At 38.4% G+C, this 13,029-nt stretch overlaps 1 protein-coding gene across 5 annotated transcripts in view; it reads right to left on the reverse strand.

Moving 5' to 3' along the window:
- The window catches only part of SMAD9 (SMAD family member 9), a 111,129-nt gene that overhangs the window by 76,146 nt on the left and 21,954 nt on the right, over nucleotides 1-13,029 (reverse strand). For all 5 annotated transcript variants that reach the window (XM_059684315.1, XM_059684317.1, XM_059684316.1 and 2 more), the window contains exon 2: nucleotides 6,942-7,554. In XM_059684315.1, the coding sequence (XP_059540298.1) occupies nucleotides 6,942-7,353 (412 nt within the window). In that variant the 5' untranslated portion in view covers nucleotides 7,354-7,554. The remainder of the gene's footprint in view (nucleotides 1-6,941; nucleotides 7,555-13,029) is intronic.

Below are 13,029 nucleotides of genomic sequence, written 5' to 3' on the forward strand. Positions count from 1 at the left end.
TACTTTAAGAAATAATTAAAAAAAAAAGACAGAGTCCTTGCCCTCAAAATAAATAAATAAATAAATAAATAAATAAATAAATGTGCATTTTCTTTTAGCTGCTCTGATTGCTTGTTTTTTTTAAGGGAACTTTGGGACAATGTGAACCATAACAACATCTGAATCATAGTAGTATCAAAAAGTGAGCAAGGAAGGAATAAAGAAACCGGTTGAAGAAATAATGTCAGAAAACTGCTGAAGGAAAAACAAGATGAACCCAAAGAGGCCCACACCAAGACACATCATAATTAAAATGGCAAAGGTTACAAAGAGAGAATCTTAAAAGCAGCTTGAGAGGCACAGTTAGTTACTTACAAGGGAGTCCAAAAGGCTGTCAGCTGATTTCTCAACAGAAATACTTCAGCCAGAAAGAACTAGATGAAGTCATGAAAAACAAGGATGTGAAACCAAGACCACTCTATTCAGCAATCCTATCATTTAAAATTGAAGGAAAATTGGGAAGGAAAATGGCAGAGGTATAAACGGACGTGTCCTGTGCCTTGTCCTGGAGCAGATAAGGGTGAGCAGCTGAAACGGGTAACATACAGCCGAATAGGCAGAGGATATTCAGCTGTGAGACAGTCTGCAGTCGGGAAAGACAGAGAACTCCCAGAAAAAAAAAAGGACAGTTGGAGACTGCGGCTGAAAACTCTCCCGGTGTGCTACACTCTATTTCCATCGTTCCTTTAGCATTATTTCTCTCTATCTCGCCTTTACCCTTAAGCCAAAACTCTCTTCCTCACTTTTCCCCTTTTGCTGTCCTGTTTCTCTTACCCTATTCCTGCTTTAGATTTTCCCTATTCCTTCTTTATACCCACTGTCTAAATTTCACCCTACTTATATATCTAATTTCCAATCCCTTGCTCTAAATCCATATACACCTCTCTCTTATCTTTCTTCACTATCCAATTTTTTCTCTCTCTCTCGCTGTCGTTTTGATAGTGTTTGCTTGATTTTGAGTGTATTGGTTTTTTTATGCTTGTTTGGGAGACTGTTTTGTTTTTCATTTTCATTTTTCTGGTTTGCTTATTTTTTCTTTCTCTGGTTATTTTTGTGCTTCTGTTTTCCCTTGCCTCGCTTGATATTAGTGGTTGTTTGTAGTTTGCATTAATCTCCAGGGATCGGCTGCTGGAATTCGTTGGGATTAGTTGCGGTTCAATTAGAGTTTTCTCCCCATACAAATAGCCTCTTCCCCACCTCTATTTCATTCTCTCTCTTACTTTTTTTCCCTTTTCTCCCTTTTCCCAATCTCATTTCGTCACTCCTTTTTGTTTTTTCTTTTTCTATTTTTTCTTTTTTATCCCCTAATTCTCTTCGCTTGGGTGGTCACCTTTATTTGGGGTTATTAATATTGTGAATACATTTATGTTCAGTGCCTTGTACGTTGTGCCTTGTTGTGTTGTATTTTGTGCCTTTAAATCAACGCAGCAGAGAGAGAACTACATAACCAAACACCTGAAGAAGAGCGATCATGGTGAAACAAAGAACCAACCCACATATGAAAGAAAAACAGGCATCATCAGAAAAGAAATGGAGGCAATGGAGGCAAGCAACCTGTCAGAGAAAGAATTCAGAGAAATGGCCATAAGGTGGATGAAAAGAATGGAAGACAAATTCAACAATATGTGTAGGAACCAAGAGGAAATGAAGAAAAACCAAAAAGAAATGAAAAATGACATCACTGCTATAAAGAACTCAATAGAAAGCATCAACAGTAGACTAGAAGAAGCAGAGGACCGCATCAGCGAGCTAGAAGACAAGGTAGGAAAAAACACCCAAACAGAACAGCTTCTAGAAAAAAAAATGAAAAAGCAGGAGGAGAACCTAAGAGAACTCTGGGACAACACTAAACAAAACAACATCCGAATAATAGGGGTGCCAGAAGGAGAGGAAACTGAGCAAGGAATAGAAACCCTGTTTGAAAAAATAGTAACAGAAAATTTCCCGATATAGGGAAGAAAAAACTCACACAAATCCAAGAAGTTCACAGAGTCCCAAATAAAATGAACCCGAAAAGACCGACGCCAAGGCACATAATAATTAAATTGGCAAACACCAACGACAAAGCAAGAATCTTAAAAGCAGCCAGAGAGAGACAGGAAGTTACCCACAAAGGATCCCCCACCAGACTAGTGACCAATTTCTCAACAGAAACACATCAGGCAAGAAGGGAATGGAATGAAATATACAAAGTCATGCAAAGGAAGGGTCTGAATCTAAGAATACTGTACCCAGTGAGGCTATCAATCAAAATTGAGGTTCAAATCAGGAGCTTCACAGACAAAAATGGTCTACAGAAGTTTATTACAACCAAACCAGCAATGCAAGAAATGCTAAAGGGTCTGCTGTAAAAACAAAAAATAGGAAACAAAGAAGGAACACAGCAGTAAAGAACAAAAATGGCGACTAACAAGTTTCTATCAATAATAACTTTAAATGTAAATGGATTAAATGCCCCAATCAAAAGGCATAGGGTAACAGAGTGGATAAGAAAACATGACCCATATATCTGCTGTCTACAGGAAACCCACCTCAGAAAAAAAGACGCACACAGACTGATGGTGAAGGGATGGAAAAAGGTTTTTCAGGCCAATGGAAGTGAAAAAAAAACCCAGGGTAGCATTATTTATATCTGACAAATTAGATCTCAAAGTGAAGGACATAAAAAGAGATAAAGAAGGCCACTTCGTAATACTAAAGGGAGCAGTCCAACAAGAATAAATAACTCGGGTAAATATACATGCACCCAATATAGGAGCACCCAAATTCATAAGAAATCTTCTGGAGGAGATCAAGGGAGAGATTGACAGCAATACAATCATAGTAGGGGACTTTAACACCCCATTATCACCACTGGACGAATCCTCTAAACAGAAACTCAGCAAAGAAACATCAATCCTAAATGACTCACTAGATCAGATGGAATTAATTTACCTCTTCAGAACATTTCACCCCAAAGCCACAGAATATACATTCTCCTCAAGTGCACATTTGTCATCTTCAAAGACAGACCATATATTGGGTCACAGACAAAGTCTCTTCAAATTCAAGAAAACTGAAATCATATCAAGCATCTTCTCAGACCACAAAGGCATAAAACTGGAAATCAACTATAATTAAAAAACAATCCAGAAAAATCAAACACATGGAGACTAAATAGCATGCTGTTAAACAATGACTGGGTTATGAGTGAGATCAAAGAAGAAATAAAAAACATCATGGCAACAAACGACAATGAAAACAAAACAATCCAAAACCTATGGGACACAGCAAAAGGAGTCTTGAGAGGGAAGTTCATAGCTCTACAAGCCTACTGCAAGAAACAAGAAACAATGAGAATAAATGACCTAACTATACAACTGGAAGAGTTAGAAAGAGAGCAACAAAAAAAGCCCACAGTAAGCAGAAGGAAGGAAATCACAAAGATCAGAGCAGAGATAAATGACATAGAGACCAAAAAAACAATACACAAGATCAACAAAACCAAGAGCTGGTTCTTTGAAAGGATAAACAAGATTGATACACCTCTAGCCAGGCTCATCAGGAAACAATGAGAAAGGACCCAAATAAACAAAATAAGAAATGAAAGAGGAGAAATAACAGCAGACCCCATAGAAATACAAAAGATTGTTAGAAAATACTATGAACAACTCTACTCGAACACACTAGACAACCTGTAGGAAATGGACATATTCCTAGAAAAATACAACCTTCCAAAACCTAATCAGGAAGAATCTAAAAATCTCAACAGGCCAATAACTATGGAGGAAATCGAAGCAGTAATCAAAAAGCTTCCAGCAAACATAAGCCCGGGGCCAGATGGCTTCACAGGGGAGTTTTACCAAACATTCAAGGAAGACTTAAAACCTATTCTCCTCAGACTATGTCAAAAGATCCAAAAGGAAGGAACACTTCCCAGCTCATTTTATGAAGCCAACATCACCCTAATCCCAAAACCAGATAAAGACAATACAATGAAAGAGAATTATAGGCCAATATCCCTCATGAACATAGATGCCAAAATCCTAGCAAATCGGATCCAGCAGTACATCAAAAAGATCATACACCATGACCAAGTAGGATTTATCTCAGGGATGCAAGGATGGTACAATATCTGCAAATCAATAAATGTGATACATCACATAAACAAATTGAGAGAAAAAAACCACATAGTCATATCAATTGATGCAGAAAAAGCATTTGACCAAATCCAACAACCTTTCTTGATAAAAACTCTCAGCAAGATAGGAATTGAGGGATCATACCTCAAAATAATAAAAGCCATATATGACAAACCCACAGCCAACATCATAATCAATGGGCAAAAACTAAAACCATTCCCCCTAAAAACAGGAACAAGACAGGGATGCCCCCTCTCACCACTCCTGTTGAACATAGTACTGGAAGTACTAGCCGTTGTGTTCAGACAAAAAGAAGAAATAAAAGGCATCCAGATTGGAAAAGAATAAGAAAAACTGTCCTTATTTGCAGATGACATGATACTGTACATAGAGAACCCTAAAGATTCCATCAAAATATTATTAGACTTAATAAATGAATTCAGCAATGTAGCAGGATACAAAATTAATGCTAAGAAATCCATGGCATTTCTTTACACCAATAGTGAACTTACAGAAAGTGAAACTACAGAAGCAATCCCATTTACCATTGCACCAAAAAATTAAAATACCTAGGAATAAACTTAACTAAGGAGGTAAAAGACTTATATGCCAAAAACTACAGGACGTTGAAAGAAGAGATAGAGGAGGACATAAACAGATGGAAGAACATACCGTGTTCATGGATTGGTAGAATCAACATCATCAAAATGTCCATACTACCCAAAGCAATCTATAGATTCAATGCAATCCCCATTAAATTACCAATGGCATATTTCACAAATCTAGAACTAACGTTCCAAAAATTCATCTGGAATAAAAAAAGACCCCGATAGGTGCAGCAATCCTGAGAAAGAAGAACAAAGTAGGTGGGATCTCAATACCAGATATCAAGCTGTATTACAAAGCCACTGTTCTTAAAACAGCTTGGTACTGGCACAAGAACAGACATATAGATCAATGGAATAGAATAGAGACCCCAGAAATCGACCCAAACCACTATGCCCAATTGATATTCGACAAAGGAGGCAAGAGCATACAATGGAATCAAGACAGTCTCTTCAATAAATGGTGTTGGGAAAATTGGACAGATACATGCAAAAAGATGAAACTAGACCACCAACTCACACCATACACAAAAATAAACTCAAAATGGATAAAAGATTTAAACATAAGACAGGAAACTATAAAAATACTAGAGGAATCCACAGGCAGCGAAATTGCAAACATATGCTGAAGGAATTTCTTTTCTGATAATGCTCCTAGGGCAATGGAAACTAAAGAGAAAATAAACAAATGGGACTACATCAAAATAAAAAGCTTTTGCACAGCAAAGGAAACCATCAACAAAACAACAAGAACACCCACTACATGGGAGAACATATTTGCCAATGATACGACCGATAAGGGTTTAATTTCCAACATTTACAGGGATCTCATGAAACTTAATAAAAGGAAGATAAACAATCCAATAAAAAAATGGGCAACGGACCTAGATAAACACTTTTCAAAAGAGGACATATAGAAGGCCGAAAGACATATGAAAACATGCTCAAAGTCACTAATTATATGAGAGATGCAAATCAAAATGACAATGCGGTATCATCTCACACCTGTCAGAATGGCTATCATCAACAAATCAACAAACAACAAGTGTTGGAGAGGATGTGGAGAAAAAGGAACCCTTCTGCACTGCTGGTGGGAATGCAGACTGGTGCAGCCACTGTGGAGAACAGTATGGAGCTACCTCAAAAAACTAAAAATGGAACTCCCATTTGACCCTGTGATCCCACTTCTAGGAATATATCCCAAGAAACCAGAAACGCCAATCAGAAAGGATATATGCACCCATATGTTCATAGCAGCACAATTCACCATAGCTAAGATTTGGAAACAGCCTAAGTGCCCATCAGCAGATGAGTGGATTAGAAAACTGTGGTACATCTACACAATGGAATACTATGCTGCAGTAAAAAAAAAAAAAAGTAACTCTTGCCTTTTCCAACAGCGTGGATGGAAATGGAGAGCATTATGCTAAGTGAAATAAGCCAGTCAGAGAAAGATAAATACCACATTATCTCACTCATTTGTGGATTATAGAGAACAATATAGACTGATGAAAAGGGACAGATCCAAAGACTGAGAAACAGCAATCAGGCTATCAATCCCCAGAAGGAAAGTAGGGGAGGGCAGGGGTAAGGGGAAGAGATCAACCGAAGGACTTGTATACATGTATATAAGCCAAACCAATGGACATGGACAACAGGGGGATGGGATCGTGAGTTTGCGGAGCGGGGTGGGGGGAGGTTGGGGGTTAATGGGGGGGATGAGGACACATTTGTAATACCTTAACTAATAAAAAAAATAAAATTGAAGGAAAATTAAAGAACTTCCCAGACCAAAACAAAACAAAACAAAAAACAACAACAACAAAAAGGCTAAAGGAGCTCATTATCACCAAATCAGTATTGAACAGTATTGCAAATAATGTTAAAGGAACTGCTTGAAGAAGAAGAAATATATAGAGAGGAACATGATGATGATGACTCCAAAACATATAAAACTGCATTTTCAAAATCACAGAGTTGACATATATGCTGAAATGAAAATTCTAGATTTTTGTGACTACAAAACTGTGGATTAGTTCCTCAAAATTGAACCTCCCCCATCTCCTTTTGGTGATTGGGGTGGTCCTTGTATTGCTTATACCCCATAACTCTCCATCAACTGGGACACACCTCTTTAACTTTTAAAATACACCATGATATCATGAAGAAAACTGACCTGATGTCTCCACACGGCAGTAGTGATAGGGGTTAATGCACACCTCTTTCTGCTTGGAGCCAAATGGGAACTCACAGCATTCCAGGGGCTTCAGCTCATGGTGAGATTGCAGATCAGGCCAACGCCACACTCGGCAATAAATAACGTGAGGCAAACCCTTGCGGTGGGACACCTGCAGCCGCCCGTCCAAGGATCGAGGAATCGTAACACATTTGCTGGGCTGCCCTGGACAGCTGAGAGCCCTCTCCAGCTCATCCATGGCTCCTTTCTTCTTCTTTAGCTTCTTCACTAAAGAGTCTACTGCCTTCTCTGCCCACTTTTCCTCTTCATCTCCTTGCTTCCAGCCTAGCAGTCTCTTCACTGCTGGACTGGTGAAGGAGAAGAGAGAACTGATGGGGGTGCTGGAGTGCATAAGAGGTTGACTGCAGATGTCCGGTGAAAACAGGAACTGGACAGACAGGCCTTCAGTGCCTGCAGGGCTTAAGGGAAGTAAGCAGCAAGTAACTCTCTGGGGATGTCATAGATCTTCCTTTTCTTCTGGTAGTCATTGTGACAAATGCAGGTTGGGAAGCATGTTGACATTCTCCTGAGCCCTAGAATGGACTGGCAAACTCTGAAAAATAAGACAAGACTTCAGTTAACTTAATAACAATAATTTTCAGAAAAGGTTAAAGTTCAACATAAGGGAGAAATTCTCCAAATGTTTTAGACTTGAAAACTCAGTCATCTTAACTCTCTCCTCTCCTTTATTCCCTACTAGAGGCCTGTTGCACGAAATTTGCACATGGGTAGGGTCTCTAGGCCTGGCCGTCAATCAGGGCCGATCAGGGCTTTCCAGCTGCTGGCCAGGGCCTTCCTTCCCCAGATGCTGGCTGCCGGCCGGAGCCTGTGCCGGGTGGCAGCAGCAGGTGCAAGCAGCGGCTCTGGCGCCAGCAATGGGTGTGAGTGGGGCCATTGCTGGCAATGGGTGTGAACAGCGGCTTTGGCACTGGCAGTGGGTGTGAGTGGTAGCTCCAGCACCGGCAGCAGGTGCGAGCACCCATCAGGACCTTGGCACATGGGAGCAAAGAATTTTCAGTAACCACTAGAGGCTCGCCCTGATGACAGCGACTGGTGCCCCATCTTGGTCTGGCACCCCCGCTCACCTGCTCCACCATCCTGCCAAGGTTGATGCCCACCATGTTCTGCGCTCTGCCACCTGCTGCCGATGCATGCCATTTCCGCACACGTCCCCTGGTGGTCATAGCAACCAGTTGTTCGGTTGTTCCGTTGTTTGGTTGTTCCACCATTCTACTGGCATATTAGGGTTTTATATATATAGATATTCAAGTTTTGGTATTTCTGCATTCAAAATTTCTGTGAAAAATTGTTTTTGTGGCAATGTACATTTTATTAAGTCTTTTTTTCCATTTAGTATTCTATTTATTATTTTTTTCTTTATTAAGGTATTACATATGTGTCCTTATCCCTCTATTGCCCACCCCCTTGCTCATGCCCTCAGCCCCCTAGTGTCTGTGTCCATTGCTTATGCTTATATGCATGCATACAAGTCCTTTGGTTGATCTCTCCCCCTCCCTGCATCCTTCCCTGCTTTCCCTCTGAGTTTGACGGTCTGATAGATGCTTCTTTGTCTCTGGATCTGTTTTTGCAAATTTTGAAAATTTCTCTTCATTTACACCAATATCTGAGGCATAGCCCACCTCACTACTCACCTATATTACTGAGACAAGCTATAAAGTAGCTTTTCTCTTCTAATTCTAGCCATTTTTTCCCAAATACAATTTTTAATCCTCACCTGAGGATATGTTTATTAATTTTTAGAGACAGGAAGGGAGAGAGAGGGAAACACACACACACACACACACACACACACACACACACACACACACACCAATGTGAGAGAGAAAAAACATGGAGCCCTGACCAGGGATTGAACCTGACCTGGAATAGAACTCGCAATCTTTTGTTGTACAGGACAATGCTCCAACAACTGAGCCACCCAGCCAGGGTTAAATACAATTTTAATAGGTCATTTGCCTGCTTAAGAAATTACAGTTGCTTTTTGGTTTCCAAAATATAAACTGCCTCGGTCTCTAGGGCCTCCAAAATCTTTCCTCAACATACTCATGCTTCTTCCTTTCTCATTTATAATTTGAATAAGTAATCCACCTCTGTTGTGGAATATATAAGTGAAAAAGGAAACAAGTAGGATCACTAATAATCTCACCACTCATATGTTCTTCCAAACTACTCTATAGGACAGTGGTTCTCAAAGTGTGACCCAAGGACCCCTTGAGTCCCAGAGTCCCTTTCATGGGAGTTAAAGGTCCTCTCTTTCTCAACTACATATCTGAGTCATTAGATTTTCTCATGTACTTCAACTCAAACAACATATCACAACAGACTGTATGCAAAAGTGAGTATGAGAATCCAAGTGTTATCCATCAAATCAGCCATTAAAGAGATTTGCAAAGATAGAAAACAATAACATTCTTCTCATTATTTTTTTCAAAAAACATCATTTTTGGATAAAAAAAATATGTTGATGTTACTATATGATATGATATGAAAATAAAACTCAAAAGATACTATTTAAAATGGGTATGTTGTTGGTTGCTCAGTGACCATGCCTAAGCACTGGACAGTTAGAACCTGTGAATGATCCCTGAGTACTGCTTCTTGGTCAATGTGGCTAAGAAAAGCCTACATCACCTACCAAGCTGTACACAGCAATTAGTCCAGGAGTCAGGTAGCACTCATCCATTCTGGAAGGTCCCATTCCAGAAACATTCACCATGACAGAACATTATTGTTTCATTATTGTTTTGTTTTTAAATTTTCAACTTTATCAGTTTTGACCCTCTAATCCATGAGCAGCATAAATATACCTTGGTGTCCCTTCTTTAAGAGTTTACTAACCAAATTTAGAACTTGAACACACTTGCCAATGGATTACTTAATTTCCTTAAAAGAATACTGCTTTCTTGATGACTTTTATAACACTTTTTGTCAGCAGTAATTAATACAACAATAAATGCTATTTAAGTGTATAAACAGATCCATCTAGAAGATAGTTGACTTATTATCAATATTGGCATATGTATATATCATGTCTTATTACTGTACTGATTTCTTAGAGAGAAACCAGGCTTAACATACACACATATAGATGTATATATTTTATTAATTTAAATTGTCCTCACTTAAAAACTAGTCTGTTATACCTATGTGTTACAAATTAGAGGGAATCACAAGCTTATATTGTAAGGTATAAATAACTACCTCATACACGTTCAAAGTTAGTGGCATGCAATTAATTGAATAAACATGGAATGGTATCATGAGTTCATATTCCGGGAAAGAGGCTTTTTTAGCTATGTTCAGAGATAACCTACAAATCTCTGAGAAGACAGTTTCCATTCACCAGTCTCCTAGTAAGTATCTTGTTAATGGGAGATATCTTCTGCCCAGAGTGCCAAAGGATGATGGTAGAGATGCATTTTTATAATAGGGGCTGTATTCAAGAGGGCCATGTGGGTTTCCAGGGCCTCTATGGACCTTTTAATTGTCTGCTTATTTAGGGTGATTGTGTATATAGATTTTTCTAGGGAGACAGGCATAGGTATTTTTCTTCAAATTCTTTTTTTTCTGTTACTTTTATTTATTTTGAAATTCTCTATTGTTTAAAGTATTACATATGTCTCCTTTTCCCTCTATTGACCTTTCCTCAGCCACTCCCACCCCCACCCCGCATAAGCCCTCACCCCCCTAGTGTCTGTGTCCATTGGTTATGCTTAAATGTATGCATATAAACCCTTTAATCTCTGACCACACCCCATCCCCTACCTTCCCTCTGAGGTTTGACGGTCTGTTTGATGCTTCTCTGTCACTGAATCTATTTTTGTTCATCAGTTTATGTTGTTCATTGTATTCCACAAATGAGATCATGTGATATTTAAATTTCTCCCATGGGCTTATTTCACTTAGCATAATGCTCTCCAGGTCTATCCATGCTGTTGTGAATGGTAAGAGTTCTTTCTTTTTTACAGCAGGATAGTATTCCATTATGTAGATGTACCACAGTTTTTTAAACCACTCATCTGCTGATGGGCACTTAGGCTGTTTCCAAATCTTAGCTATTGTAAATTGTGCTGCTATGAACATAGAGGTGCATATATCCTTTCTGATTGGTGTTTCTGATTTCTATTCCTAGAAGTGGGATCACTAGGTCAAATGGGAGTTCCATTTTTAATTTTTTGAGGAAACTCCATACTGTCTTCCACAGTGGCTTCACCAGTCTGCATTCCCACCAGCAGTGCATGAGGGTTCCTTTTTCTCCACATCCTCACCAGCACTTGTTGTTTGTTGATTTATTGATGATTGCCCTTTTGACAGGTGTGAGATCGTACCTCATTGTCATTTTGATTTAACATCTCTCAAATGATTAGTGACTTTGAGCATGTTTTCATATGCCTCTTGGCCTTCTGTATGTCCACTTTCAAAAAGTGTCTATTTAAGTCCTTTGCCCAGTTTTTGATTGAATTATTTATCTTCCTTTTGTTAAGATGTATGACTTCCCTATGAATTTGGGAGATTAGACCCTTATCAAATATAAGATTGGAAAAATATGTTCTCCCATGCAGTGAGCTTTCTTGTTGTTTCGTTGATGGTTCCTTTTGCTGTGCAGAAACTTTTTATTTTGATGTAGTCCCACTTGTTTATTTTCTCCTTGGTTTCAACTGTTCTAGGAGCATTATCAGTAAAAATATTGCTACAACAAATGTCTGATATGTTGCTGCCTGTGGATTCTTCTAAGATTTTTATGGTTTCCCATCTTACATTTAAGTCCTTTATTGATTTTGAGTTTATTTTTGTGTATGGTGTAAGTTGGTGGTCTACGTTCATTTTTTTTTTTTGCATGTACCTGTACAATTTTCCCAATACCATTTATTGAAGAGACTGTCTTGACTCCATTGTATGCACTTGCCTCCTTTGTCAAATATTAATTGAGCATAATGGCTTGGGTCAATTTCTTTTTTTATTCCAGATGAATTTTTGGAGAGTTTGTTCTAGGTCTGTGAAATATACTCACACTCTCTCCCTCACTACCATCCCCAGCTGCAGCCTCTTGTCAAATTCTTAAAAGAACCTGTTAGCTCCAAAGTGTTTTTAAAACCTCACTGAATTAGAAGAAATAGGAAAAGGGTAAAGTAAAAGAGAAGGGGAATAAGCTGAAGAAACTAAAAGGAGTAGCTGAATATTATAACTGACTAAATTGATTGCTAGAGAACTCTAGGAAGATTGCAGAGTATAAAGCACCAGGAATGTCTCTTCCCACCTAGAAAACACAATATAGCAGTCATGCAGAAAATGAGGAGCAAAAGGTATCCGGTATACATAAAACAAAAAGTAAAATGGCAGAAGTCCCTCTTTATCATTACTTTAAGCATAAATGGATTAAACTCTCCAACCAAAATAGAGATTGGCATAGTAGATTAAAAAACACGTGATTCAACTACATTTTTCCTACAAGTGACTCACTTTTGATCCAAAGACAGATTGAAAATGAAAGTGTACAAAAAGTTATTCCATGCAAACAGCAACCAAAAGAGAGCAGAAGTTATTATGTTAATGTCAGATAAAATAGACTTTAAATAAGAAAGGTTACAAGAAATAAAGACGACATTATGTAGTAATAAAAGCGTCAACACAGAAAGAAGTTATAATGATTATAAACATTTACACACCTAATGGTAGACTAACAGAATATATGAAGCAAAACTGACAGAACTGAAGGTAGAAAGAGACAATGCTAAAATAAGCATTGGAGTTTCAACACCCCATTGTAAATAATGTACAGAACATTCAGACAGAAGATAAGTAAGGAAACAAATATATCAAGCAACACAATAAACCAATTATTCCTAACAAACATGCACAGAACACTCTACCAAACAACAACACATTCTTCTCCAGTGCACATAGAACATTTTCTGAGGTAAACCATAAGCTACACCACAAAAGTAAGTCTCAACAGACTTAAAATGGCATATTTCATACAAAGTATTATCTCTGACCAAAATAGGAT

This window comes from Myotis daubentonii, chromosome 2 (assembly GCF_963259705.1).
Source record: "Myotis daubentonii chromosome 2, mMyoDau2.1, whole genome shotgun sequence".
NCBI lineage: Eukaryota > Metazoa > Chordata > Mammalia > Chiroptera > Vespertilionidae > Myotis > Myotis daubentonii.